General features: G+C 41.5%; 1 protein-coding gene across 4 annotated transcripts in view; it reads right to left on the bottom strand.

Annotated features, from left to right (window-relative positions):
• The window catches only part of UPF3A (UPF3A regulator of nonsense mediated mRNA decay), a 56255-nt gene extending 46407 nt beyond the window's left edge, over positions 1-9848 (bottom strand). For all 4 annotated transcript variants that reach the window (XM_089688127.1, XM_089688128.1, XM_089688129.1 and 1 more), the window contains exons 1-3: positions 9527-9848; positions 5454-5560; positions 991-1097 (exon numbers count right to left, since the gene is read on the bottom strand). In XM_089688127.1, the coding sequence (XP_089544253.1) occupies positions 991-1097; positions 5454-5560; positions 9527-9673 (361 nt within the window). In that variant the 5' untranslated portion in view covers positions 9674-9848. The remainder of the gene's footprint in view (positions 1-990; positions 1098-5453; positions 5561-9526) is intronic.
• Between the last annotated feature and the right edge of the window lie 3924 nt (positions 9849-13772).

The following is a 13772-nucleotide window of genomic DNA, read 5'->3' as shown; positions in this document are numbered from 1 at the left end:
GCCAGGTAAAGAAGGGGGTATAAGTGCCCGGTAGGCAAGTGGTTAAGTAATGACAATGTTATCGCCGAATAAACAGGTCCATATAAGAAATTTAAAAATTGCTCTGGTCCATAGGGGGTGAACAGGTATGATACACAAAATGGTTAAATAATTCTTTGGAAGCTGGGTATTTATATGTAATAATATATTCTGTGTATTGCATTTGTATATTTGTGAATATAGAATTATGTGAACAATGTTACAATTGATATTGCAGGTGCACTAGAATCAGAAAATATAGGGCACCTAAACAGCCTTAAATGTTTTTCAACTGTTTTTGTAGTCTGAATAAGGGTTGATTTTTGATATATGAAAAAAAAAAGAGATATCTGTTTATTTTGGACAGCTCCACATATAGTTTACAAGAATTGTTATTGGAGTTTCAAGTTCAACCCTATCAAATGGCAATTCAATTTATATAATCTACAGTTTTCACTGGTCATATTGGTCTACTGGTTTCACTAGTCATAACCCTGAAGAAATATGAATTGTTACACTGATATCTTGTCTACTTTACAGAATTGAGCTAGACAGAATTCCTTCATTTTAGACTTTTACATTGTGGCAGATTTGATAGCGATGAACTCAAACTACATTTCAAAAACATACTTTGAACCTGAGTGCAAAGTAAGGTAATACTGTACACTTCTGCTGAAGAAGTAACCACACATGGTATGGATACCTGTAAATGTAGTAGAATTGTTGTTCCTATTACCTACATTTGCTAAGGAACTTCTAGAGAGACAGTATGAAAGGCAACCCTTTAAAATGCAATGTCACTTTTTAACTTGCCTTGTACACATTAAAATATACTGGAATTAACAACCTATTTAAACAAAAAGTGACAAACATTTCTGCATAAATATAACATAAAATCTAAAATCACGTTGGAATTAGAACTAAAAGGACAATAATTAAAAGCTAAGCAAGAATTCAAACAATTATTCTCACCTTTGCTGTCAATAAAGATAAATCCATCAAACCTGTCTCTAAACAGAAAGATGTCATCTGGATTTCTAAAATTAATATAGGCTCTAGAAAAGAGATGTGGGTATAAACTGAAAAAGACAAACATAAACATTAGGGAAAAAGTCAGAAAATAAGAAACAAAGGATTCAATTCACTTACATATTTTGCCTTACAATAAATCATGTGATATTTATCTCAGAAGTATGAAATATTGATATATGGGACTGACAGATGGGTTGTGACTCCACATCACGGACCTACTAAGACAAGTACTTTAATGGTATATTCTATACCCAGGGGACTTTTAAGGTTCCCAACAATCAAACAAACAATACGTTAATAAAAAAAACTTACAGATGTTATTTTATAGTTAAAAATAAAGTAATTGATCTAAAAACAAATCATGCACACTGGATGTTAATGACTCTTAGGGGCATCTGGCGTTTTTTCTCTGCCTCTAAACGGCCTTGCATGTTAGCCTATGTTTCTTTGCGCACATAGGCATCTAGAGGAGAAAAAAACACCCACTATCAGCGTGTCCAGGAGCAGAGGCGTTATGACAGAAAAAGCATTCAACCTACCTAAATCTGTGTAAACATGTCTGAACCTAGCTTGTGAATGTTTTTTCATTCCAATGGCCAGAATAATTATTATTAAATTAATTAATACCTAAACGATTGATGGGGCTAAACGTTTGGCTCTGCTAAAACACTGCTGCCAGGAAGAACAGCAACTAGGAAAGATAGCAAAAATGTCCAGTGTGTAGGAGGCCAAGAAAGGACCAACAATCGACACCATACATCATGAGCATTGTGCACCAAGACCTTCTCTAAATGACCATTTCCCTTAGTACATATTACATCATGATGTTAGGCATAGTTTGCCTTTCCACTCTTTTGACTCAAAGCATTTTTCACTCAATATTCTTCAGGTGAATAGAAGATGGGTAATATTGCAGTCTTGCCCTTTTCAACATTAAAAAGAGGATTTACAAACCAGCAATGAATCCAAAAGAAAACAATAGAATCACCTGGGATACTTTGCAGAAGCCAAAGGTAGGTGAGCATACCTAGTGGATCTCTTGTGATATTGTTATTGTGGATTGCAGGCTAGCATGACCTTTTATCCCTCTAGCAGATGCTTTTATAGCAGGCATTATTAGCCCAGAAAAAAGATAACAATAAGACTACCAGTATTCATTTCTCCATGATGCCTGTAATTTCAAGCAAGTTAATATTTCCAAGGCTCTACCACCAAGACATCATAGTGGACATCTAAATGGATCTGCCATTAGAGTCCTGTTGTGAACTCACAAATACAGTCCTGATTGATAAGTGTAGATGCTCGCCAAACAAACTTTAGGTGCCCTGTTTGGTACTACTGTATATCTTCCTAACTCAGTGCTCATGATATTACATGCATGGTGTCAAACGTCGGGCCTTCCTTATGCATAGAGAATTTTTATATCAAATGTTCCATTTTTAACGCAAATAAAATGTTGCATTTTTTATTAATATGTGAAGTTGATTGTTTGGCACCTTAAAATCTAAGTTTAGTCAAAAATAAAAATAAAATCAGCACAAGGGGCATTCCTTACTATCAATACCATGTATCCTTTGTGCCTCTGGCTCCTGCTCTATTAGAAACCTGAACACAGGAGGTCGATCGCATAGCAGGGGTGCCACTCAGTGATTGCTCTGCATCTTTTCAATGAATGCAAAGTATTCTCTGATTGGAAGAAGGTGGAGAGGAGAAGAAGTGACATCACACTCTCCACGTCATCCAATCAGAGAATGCGTAGCTTCAGTGGGGGAAAAATATGTTTCTTCCTTATCCCCGAGAAGGCAATCAGATATTCCCTGGATTAACAATCCTTGGTGGTATTACTTATAAATGTTAATATCAAGTTTTATTTTGTGTATTTAGGAATGCATTTTTTCAGACAATCTACTGAGCCAGATAGAACTAGGTCTTGTGGAAACGTATTCTACATTTTCACAGATCTTACTGTGAAGAAGCCTTTCCATATATAGAGGTTACATTTCTCATAGCTGAGCTCCTCCATGCCTCTTTGCAGTTTGGTTGCCCTTCTCTGCACTCTCTCCAGTTCCCCAATATGCTTTTTGTGAATTGATGGCCAAAACTGGACTGCATATTACAGGTGAGGTATCACTTTAACAATAGAAGAAAACAATGAAGTATATTGATGATAATACAGTGCTTAAAGTGTTACTAAACCCATAACAGTAAAATCAGCTTGTATATGCAGTAAAGCATGCTTGCTATACTCAATGTGGAACCTAAGGGGTTAATACTATGGAATGTGTAAAAACACTGTTTGATCCTGACTTCTCTGATCCTCCCCTTCTTCCAGTGTCCCCTTCTTATCTCTTGATAAGAAATATCATGTGGCATCACTTTGCACGTGCTCAGTTTGGTGTGTACAGCTAGAGAGGGTTTTTTTTTCTTGGGAGAGTGCATGTGATCAGCACAGGGCCAATCAGCACTGTCCAGACAGAGGTCAGGGGTGCTGCATTCTCCTAGAGCAGAATGAAAACTCCTCCTACAAGCTTTAACTTATGCTCGGCTGGACACTGATAGAAGTCACAAGACTGCTCTAACTGCTGATGAGAAAAGGTAATTAGCAGTTTATATTTACTAAAATAATTGCACTTCCATGTTCTGTGTACTGTGGGTGACCAAATAGAGTGAATGCAGGGTCCTGGGTTTAGTAACATTTTAACCTCTTTCTGTTCGGCCGATGTCGATAAATGGCCGGACGGGAGCACTGCCGATGCGGGTGGACATATCTAAACGCCCCCCCCCACATCCATTGCCTGTCCTCCAGGCACAGCAGAACACAGATCGCTGTACAGGACCTCTGTGTGAGGTCCCGATCATGTGATCACCGATTGACCAATCAGTGATCACAGTGAACAGTAGTAAACAAGAGGTCACTTCCTGACATCATTGCTTACTACTTGTGAAATCTGTGAATGATCACAGAGGTCACATGGTGCAAGGCTATTCACAACAGACTTGTACCATGTGACAAGCTGTGACCAATCACAGCTCACACAGTATTTCTCAATGGCTGCAGGAATGCAGCCAGAGAGAAGGAGAAATGATTACAGTCTTTATGGGTGTAAAAGCAATCAGTGTAAATAAAGAAAAAAAAATCTTCATCACCCCCCACAAGTAGTACAGTGTCACTATGGTGACACTGTACTGCTAGGGTGACAGTATGTTAAAAAAAACAAAACCCTCAAATAATAATATAAATAAATAAAATAAAGATTTTGAAAAATTAAAATTTTTGGTTATAAACTAATTTGGGTTATTTTTTTTTTTTATAAAAAGATAGCTGAATAAATTTTGGCCAAGATTAATGAAAAAAGATTATTTATTTGCAAAATTATATAAGAAAAACATATTTTTTTCCAAAATTTTTGGACTTTTTCATTTATATAGCAAAAAATAAAAATCCCAGTGGTGAATAAATACCACCAAAATAAAGTTTTATCTGTCTCAAAAAATGCTAAAACAGCATTGGCCGGGACTGGAAGGTGGTGAAAGTGTCTGGACTTGAAGTGGTTAAAGGAGGAGTATGGCCAAAGCTTTTTTGGATATACTTCTCCTAAGGATCACATGAGTGCAGTCCGTTCGGAACTCCTGTGACCAGTTTTCAGTCTGAAGCTCACTGTCAGCTGACGTCCCATAGCCGGTTCAGGCTCTGGAAAGATCCAAACAGTTGGGATCCACCCAGAAGGCGGATCAACAGCTGGCTCAGCCTCTCAGATGCACCGCTGGGAAACTGTTTCTACCAGTAAGGGAAAAGAGTTTAAAATGAATGATTTTGTCTCTTGTGAGACTACACGTTATATACTGTACAAAAGAGCAAGACTGATGGTAAGGCTGGAGTAAAACTTTAACATGTGCAGTTATTTAGGTTATGACAGATAATTTGTACTTCATCATTTGAGATACAACAACTGCAATCCATATACAAACAAGAAAATATGGCATTCTGAAAATTTATATATCAGGCATTCTAATGTTGAATTCTAATTTTAATGAACCACCAAAGCAACTCAGCAGAATTACTTAATTTAACAAAGGTTTCAATAAAGTTTAAGGGGTCTATTTAAAAAACATTTATTGGCTGAATGTCAAGCACATTTGTGCAAGCAGAATGATTTTTTTTCTGATATATTTATTCCTGTATCAATAGCTTCATCTTGTGGCCAAAATGCGGTGTATTTTGTCATTGAGGTACTTCAAAGAACTATACTGCATTTGGTCATTAAATGAAGCTGATGATGCAGGAATTAATCTATTAGAGTACTGTACCTGCAGTGAAAGCTTGCACAAATGTTTCTGACATTCATGCAATCATTTTTTTTTAAACAGACCCCTAAGTGTACTTCAATTAATATGATGTATACCTTGGATCAGCAGTGCAAAATTCAAAGTAATCATGTGCAGGCAAAGGATGCAGTTGCTCTTCTAATTGTTCTTTACTGATGCTGGGAGGAAGGCGACGAATTACCACCTACATGAAATAACAAAATACCACAAAAATACAAAGATGACAAAACCTTAAAGAGATGAGCCCAGCATAAGAATAAGACATTTATTTTTATTTAACCTCCTCGGCGGTATGATTCTTTCCGATTTTTTGTGCTGAAAGCGGTACCATTTTTTTGCATGGAAATATGTAGTTTTTTATTGTAGGCTGTAATTTTTAGGAATAACTCACTGAAATCTGTACGAACAAGAGTCTAGTAAACATCCCGGGTAGGATAAAATTTGAAACACGAAATCATAAATTATAATTTAATAAATAATCATAAAAAAAAATAATATAATAATAATAAATTTAATTCATTAATATAATCAAACCAAAAACACTGAAATTTAAAATACAGAGGCAAATTCGCACAACGCTGAGCAAAGTCGCAAAATCGTTTTCAGTGTCTGATGACGAATTTCCCCACGAATCATTATCACTCAATTCTGCAAGTGGTTCTAATTTACTATCACTGTTCTCTAGCTGGTCTAAAACCGCTTTTGACGTAAAGGGACGCTTTTTGGACGCCATGGACTTTTCTAAGTTTCCAGGCAGAAAGAACAGTCAAAATGCAGGCAGGACACAGGACAAAGCAGTAGGGACAAAATGTATGTGAAATGCATTGAAACAGCAATGTTTTACTATGTAATAATCATTTTTTAAAAAAATGACATTTTTTAAAAATTTCAAAATTGCCGCCGGTTCGGGCGCCCATACGTCCCGACGTCACAGGGACTGGAATACGGAAGCCGGATGCCGGCATCGACCGGAGGAGATAGCCGGGGACGCTGCAGGGGACACATCGTGGGAGTGAAGGACACGGTAAGCGCTGCAGGGACTCCCTGAGCAACGCTGCATGGTAAGCCCGAGTGTAGCTCGGGGTTACCGTTCTTGGTACTCAAATTTTACCCCGAACTACACTCGGGAATACCGCCAAGGAGGTTAATGAGCCACTGTTTTGTATGTAGGAATATTCAGCTCTAAATTATAGTAACAATTCAGTTTACCTTGCTCTGTCTGAGGATGACTCTGCTTCAAGAGAGTTAGCCGTGATTCACAATAGAACGCGGTTCGGGAAACCCAAAATTTGTTTGCATTTCTCGCACCACGTTTAAAATGTACTGCCCTTGCGATCTGCAGCGGGTGTCAGTGCAATGTTGATGACACCCCAAACACAGGTGCAAACGCATTGTGTTTGCCTTCACCAGATCACATGGTAAAAAACTACCATGCGATTTGCTGCATTGTGTTTACAGAAGTAGTGTATGCACTACTTTTGGTGCAATTTAAGCCTGTTCAAATGAATGGATTCAAATTGCAATGCACTGAGTCTCTCAGGAATGTGGTGTGTGTTCCTGTGCAATTCATAGGTGATTCAGTGTGAACCAGGGCTTAGAGGTGTAAGGTCTGCAATTTCTGTACACTCTCCTATAGGTTTACAAAAACTGTGTAATACAGGGTCTACCTAACCAAGTCTCTGTGTGTGGTTGTTGAAAATTTCAATGTTGCACACAAATGTTGATGCAGCGGTGCACCACAAGTACCAGCCAGCCGGCTTTGCCTACAGTTCTGTTCATGTGTAAGGAAGGTTGACTCAAGCTGTAACATTAACCTCCTATGTGGATGGGCTTGACATCTAGAAAACAACTACAGGTGAAACTCGAAAAATTAGAATATTGTGCAAAAGTTCATTTATTTCAGTAATGCAACTTAAAAGGTGAAACTAATATATGAGATAGACTCATTACATGCAAAGCAAGATAGTTCAAGCTGTGATTTGTCATAATTGTGATGATTATGGCTTACAGCTCATGAAAACCCCAAATCCACAATCTCAGAAAATGAGAATATTGTGAAAAGGTGCAATATTCTAGGCTCAAAGTGTCCCACTCTAATCAGCTAATTAAGCCATAACACCTGCAAAGGGTTTCTGGGCCTTTAAATGGTCTCTCAGTCTGGTTCAGTAGGAATCACAATCATGGGAAAGACTTCTGACCTGACAGTTGTACAGAAAACCATCATTGACACCCTCCATAAGGAGGGCAATAAATTTATCTTTCTGCACTTTATATTTATTAAGTTGCATTATCGCAAGAGTTCAATAAGTATTTTCTACATATTTATTTTCACAGCGCTGCACTGCATTTTATGTACATATTCTGCAGGGACTGCACTGACTTAGTGATTTGGCATATTTCTGCGGTTTAAACCATTTTACCTCTTTATTATCAATAACAACTGACGGGTTCTAATTCTTCTCCACTGTATCTATCCCACTGGATAGTGCATAAAATAAAATACTGCATGGTTTCATGAGATAAATACTGCATATATCAGAAAAATAACATGCAGTATTTTAGAAGCTTTTTTTGTGATTGTAAAAAACATTTTGAAAAACACATGTCTTAAAGCGGTAGATACCACTTCGTGAATCAATCCCAATCTATCAAATGATGGTAAGTAGGGTTTTGAAAATGTTGCTGCTGTAGACCTATAGAGGTGTATGAATAAATGTTCCAAATATGCTGGCAGAAGTTGGCATAAAAAAGGCCACTAATGTATGTATTGTGTTTAGATGCGTATCAGTGTAAACTTATTCTACTGGCTAGAACAGGAGTCTCCAAACGTTCTGAAGAGCCGATTTAAACGTTAGGGTAGATGGACTGTGCCGAAGGGGAGTAAACAATGCTCATTGTTTGGTATTGAGTGAGAAATAGTTGGTGTCAGTGAGAGGAATAGCGCCCCATTTTTGTTGTCAGTGGAAGTATGCCCCATCATTGGTTTCACTAGAAAGAATAGAGTCCCATTGCTGGAGTCAGTGGCAGGAATTATGCCTCAAGGGTCAGACAAAGGCAAGCAAAGGGCCATATCTGGCCCCAGGACCACAGTTTGGAGACCACTAGGCTAGAATATCAATTTATTCTAGCCACTAGAATTAATTTATGCCATCAGCATAAGGGAAAAAATTATACTATTTAAATTCCGGTTCAAGGCGTTTCTTTTTTTTTTTACACCCACGAACGTTGCTCTAAAATACGCCTGTGTGCATATGCACTTTAGCTCATCTAGAGCTGCTTTCAGAGGCATTTAAAAAGAAATGTCAGATGCCCCTAAGGCCCCACTTGGTTTTAGCGTGTTTTTAACCCCTTCGCGCCGAAGCCTCCTGGCCCTTTAAGAGTTTCAGAAGCCGGGGCAGGGTTTAGGGTCATGTGACCGGCGTGACACGCCGTCACATGATCTCCTCTTTCGATCGGGACCTTTCCGTGAGTACCGGACATGTGTGCTGGTAGCACAAATGACTTTTTTTAATAGAACGCAAATGTGCGGCCGCTCGGCGTCTAGACCCAGACACCGGGAAGCTGCACATTTGCATTCGGCCGGCGTGAAGAGGTTAAATGCGTGGTTTTTGCCGCTTTTTTGGAGCATTACCATTCATGTGAATGGGCTGCTCCCTGCTCCAAAACTGTGCCAAAGTAGCTCCTGTACCTTTGTTTGGAGCTGACTTTGGCATGTTTTCGGAGAGCGCAGTTTAGAGCGTTCTGTCACACAAAACACCTGTTTATTTTGCGCACTTCGGGTGCCATTACCAGTGAATGGCACCCAAATGCGCTCTGTGTGGTTTGCGGTGATTTTACTGTATTTTGACGATTCTAGAATGCTCAGAAGTGAACAGGGCCGATCAAGGACATTTTTTTTGTGCCCGCGTGCATGAGGCTGCTGCTGTCCATGGTGCTGCCTCACATCTATTTCAGGAAAACAGCTTGAAAATGGCCACTTACTGCCCCTTATCACCAACCTGCTTGCAAAACACACGCACACACACACGTCATGTGACCGCCCCGTCCAATCACAGCCTGGTACCCTGCCAGGCTCGGTGTACACGCACCGTGTAGTACACAATGAAAGCGATGATGGCCACATGAACACGGCGGCCCCCTGTCACCTCACCTTGCTGAGGGCCGCCTTCCTCTCCTCCCTTTGTTTCATGGTGCCCGCCGTCCCTCCTACTTCCACCTCCCTGCTCTTCCGGTCATTGCTCCGGTTCTCCCGGTTGCCCCTGAGTACGGACGCCGGCGTTTCCCGCTCGCTCCTCATATTCGGGATGTGACCCCCCCACTACTGTGTGATCAGCTGTCCGTTGTGGTGTCTGCTGTTCACACTCATGCGAAGAGGTCACCGTCTACGCCAGACCCATCACCTGCCGAGAACGAGAGATGCTGCGGCTGCTGTCCCGGTGCGCGGCTCCGTGTGGCAGCCTGTGCGCGCCCCCGTGTAACCGCCGGTGCGCGCTTCCTGTGCAGGCCCCCTGCACACGTCCACTCTGTACGGCTAACCACTTCTGTGATGTGTGGTGCTCAGTACTCAACCGACACACCCTGTATGGATGAGGGGATCTCCAGGACCCCTTCACTTGGCATGGTAAGGGCCCCTCTGAATCTCTACATGGAAACCCAAGCAACACAATCTCTTAGAAGCTTTACTATGTTATTGTCATTTCAATAGTCTTCAGCCTTCTCACAGTGAAACTTTAAACCACTTGAGCTCTGGAAGGTTCTACACCCTTCATGAGCAGGCCATTTTTCGCTATTCGGGGCTGCGCTACTTTAACCACTTGCCCTACAGAGGATTTACCCCCCTTCCTGACCAGGCCATTTTTTCTGATACCGCGCTGCATTATTTTACCTGACAATTGCGCGGTCATGTAACGCACCCAAATTAAATTTATGTCCTTTTTTATCCCCACAAATGGAGCTTTCTTTCAGTGGTATTTGATCGCCTGTGCGTTCTTTGCGCTATAATAAAAAAGACTGACAATTTTGAGAAAAAAAATTATGTTTTTGACTTTTTGTTATTAAACATACCCAATAAAAAAAAATAAAAAAATCAAATTTCGTCATAAATTTAGGCCAAAATGTATTCTGCGACATATCTTTGCTAAAAAAAAAACCCCAATACGTGTAAATTAATTGGTTTCCATGAAAGTTATACCATCTACAAATGGAGGTATATATACTGGAATTTTGATTTTTTTTATACTAGTAATGGCAGGCATTTCGATACTTGGGGGGCATTGACTGTCACTGACATCCCCAGTGACACAGTGATCAGTGCTAATAAAAAGCACTGACACTGTACAAATGGCACTGGACAGGAAGAGGATAACATTTGGGCCGATCAAAAGGTTAACTGTGCTGTTTTACTATTGTGTATTGTACTGTGTAAGCACATTGCTTTGTATTGCTATGCTATGCAGAGCAATACAAAGCAGTGCGCAGGAGCTGACGGGAGAGATCTGTATTGTGTACATACAGATCTCTCCCCCATCAGTGATACTCAGAGATCGCCAGGTGGCGGCGGGGAATCACTGGCCGGGACCCGGTGATTGAAAGCTGAAGCCGCCAACGGCGGCACAGGTAGGGCACGTGTGCCCCCTACCTAGACATGCAAAATCACGTATATGTACGTGATTTTGTGCAGCCCTGCCACCCTGTAGCAGTATTTCTGCTACAGGGCGGCGGGCAAGCAATACTAAAGGATTACTTTTTTTTCCTAAAAATAACAGACATGTTTATACTTACCTGTTGTGTGCAGTGGTTTTCCACAGAGCAACCCAGATCCTCCTCATCTTGTGTCCCCCGCAGGCGCTCCTGGCCCCTCCCTCTTGTCTGGTGCCTCACAACAAGCAGCTTGCTATGGGGGCACCTGCTGCTCCATGTGTCTGGTCACACGCTCAGCCCCACCCCCTCTCCTCATTGGCTCACTGGCTATGGCTCCCACTTCTGTCTCAGCCAATGAGAAGAGGGAGTCCTGGGATAATAGAGAGTCCAGTGCACATCGCTGGATCGAGAGGGGACTTAGGTGAGGTTTAGGGGGGTTTCTGCACAGAGAAGCTTTTTTTACCTTTATGCATAGAATGCATGAAGGTAAAAAACCTTGAACCTTTACAACCACTTTAACTGGCAACATTGTACACAAATGAGATTTATAGAATTTTTTTCTTTCTTGTGGTATTTGATCAGCACTGGGATTTTTATTATATAAATGAAAAAAAGACTGCAAATTTTGAAAAAAAAACAATATTTGCTACTTTCTGTTAGAAAATAACATTTATTCATAAATTTAGGACAAAATGTATTCAGCTACATGCCTTGGGTAAAAACAAAACTCCCACTCGGGAAATACCCTGACACTTATACTCTCACCCAACCATAGGGGCTGACCTTACACTCATACAGAAGGACAAAAACTCAGCTCTGTCGGCGTTATCTCCTAGCTGACCCCGGTCATCTCTTACCCAAGCTTCGCCTCGGGTTAACATGACGGTTCATTTCTCTGTACCCTCAAAGATAACCAATTTAGGGTGTGACATTTCTGTGCGGGAGACCATTGGCGCTCCCTAGCTGAAATTCAAGCCATGTTTGAGCCTCCTCTCCCACTATGGAAGGTGCTGCAACTGCATCACTTCCTAACTCACCATTGAGGAAGGGTGCTTTCTCTTCTAATGCCCACAGAGTTTTGAAAATGTTTGCTTATCAAAAGAAGCGATTCCACATGGACATTCACAGTCATATCGAATATTATCACATCTGCATAGCTTGTCACCTCAGGAGTACCTCCTCAAGTGGGAACTTGATTTGGGTAATACTTTACAGGACAGCAGAGGAACAGGATTATATAGATGATTCATAAGGTCTCCATCTCTAGAAAGATCCAAGAAAGATATGGTTGGTGCAAAAACAGCACTGCTCATCACCAAAGAACACCATACCCACAGTCAGTGGTTTATTTTGTTTTTGTGCTGCCCCCCCCCCCCCCCCCAAATGAGAGAGAGAGACAAAGAGAGAGGGAAAAAAAGAGAGAGGGGGGAGAGAAAGAAATAGAGGGAACAAGAGGGAGAAAGAAAAAGAAAGGGAGAGAGAGAGAAAAAAGGGGGAAAGAAAGAGAGAGCAATAAAGAAAGAGGGAGAAAAGGAGAGGGAGAAAGAGTAAGAAAGAAAGAGGGAGAAATAGAAAGAAGGAATGAGAGGGAGAGAGAAAGAAAGAGAGAGGGAGAAAGAAAGAGAGGGAGAAATAGAAAGAAGGAAAGAGAGGGAGAGAGAAAGAAAGAGAGAGAGAGGGAAAGAAAGAGAGAGCAAGAAAGAAAGAGAGGGAGAAAAGGAGAAGGAGAAAGAAAGAGTAAGAAAGAAAGAGGGAGAAATAGAAAGAAGGAAAGAGAGGGAGAGAGAAAGAAAGAGAGGGAGAAAGAAAGAGAGGGAGAAATAGAAAGAAGGAAAGAGAGGGAGAGAGAAAGAAAGAGAGGGAGAAAGAAAGAGAGGGAGAAATAGAAAGAAGGAAAGAGAGGGAGAGAGAAAGAAAGAGAGAGGGAAAGAGAGAGGGAGAAAGAAAGAGGGTGAGAAACAGAAAGAAGGAAAGAGAGGGAGAGAGAAAGAGAGAGGGAAATAAAGAGGGAGAAAGAAAGAGGGTGAGAAATAGAAAGAAGGAAAGAGAGGGAGAGAGAAAGAAATAGAGAAAAAAGAGAGAGAGAGGGAGAGATGTACGATTGTTACCCTCACTTGGCAGTCATAGAGAAGGATGAGCTGCCAGGAGACAGGATCCACTCCTCCAGCCACAGCCTCTTCTTAAACTCCTGTCATAGGAGCTGTGCTGTGGCCAGATGTCTGCTCTCCGGCAACTTGGTGATCTCGCAGCAGGCAGACCCAGAGGGAGGTGGGGTGGGGTGGGGCTGGAGCATGGGGGGAAAAAAATCACAGATCACCCAGGGGGAGAGGAGTGGAGGACAAGTGAAATGCTGCCCTAGGCAAACGCTGTCTTTGCCAGTGGTGTATTTAGGTTTTGTGCTGCCCTAGGCAACACAAACCCCTCCCCCCCATCACGGAGAGGCCCTGACACGGACAAATGCCCCCTCCCTCACGATAAGAGCCTGATATTGACCAACAACACCCCACCCCAGCCCCCCACCCGAGAGAGCCTTCCACTACCACCGCCCCTCATACACTCACAACCCCTCACCCCAGTGAGAGAGAGGACACTCACCTTCACAGCTCCGGACATCCTCGTGAACAAGAGTCAGCCTCTGCATACTCCATCAAGCAGCCCACAGCCACAGGTCCCCATGCGTGTGTCCTTTCTTCCATCACTTCTTTCAGGGGGGGGGGGCTGCGCTGCTCCCCTGAAAAATGCTGCTGCCCCCCTGA

Source organism: Staurois parvus, unplaced genomic scaffold (assembly GCF_062004578.1).
Source record: "Staurois parvus isolate SC_StPar_1 unplaced genomic scaffold, SC_StPar_1.0 ptg000446l, whole genome shotgun sequence".
NCBI lineage: Eukaryota > Metazoa > Chordata > Amphibia > Anura > Ranidae > Staurois > Staurois parvus.
Note: the sequence above shows the minus strand (reverse complement) of the source record. Positions and strands in the feature narration are given on the sequence as shown.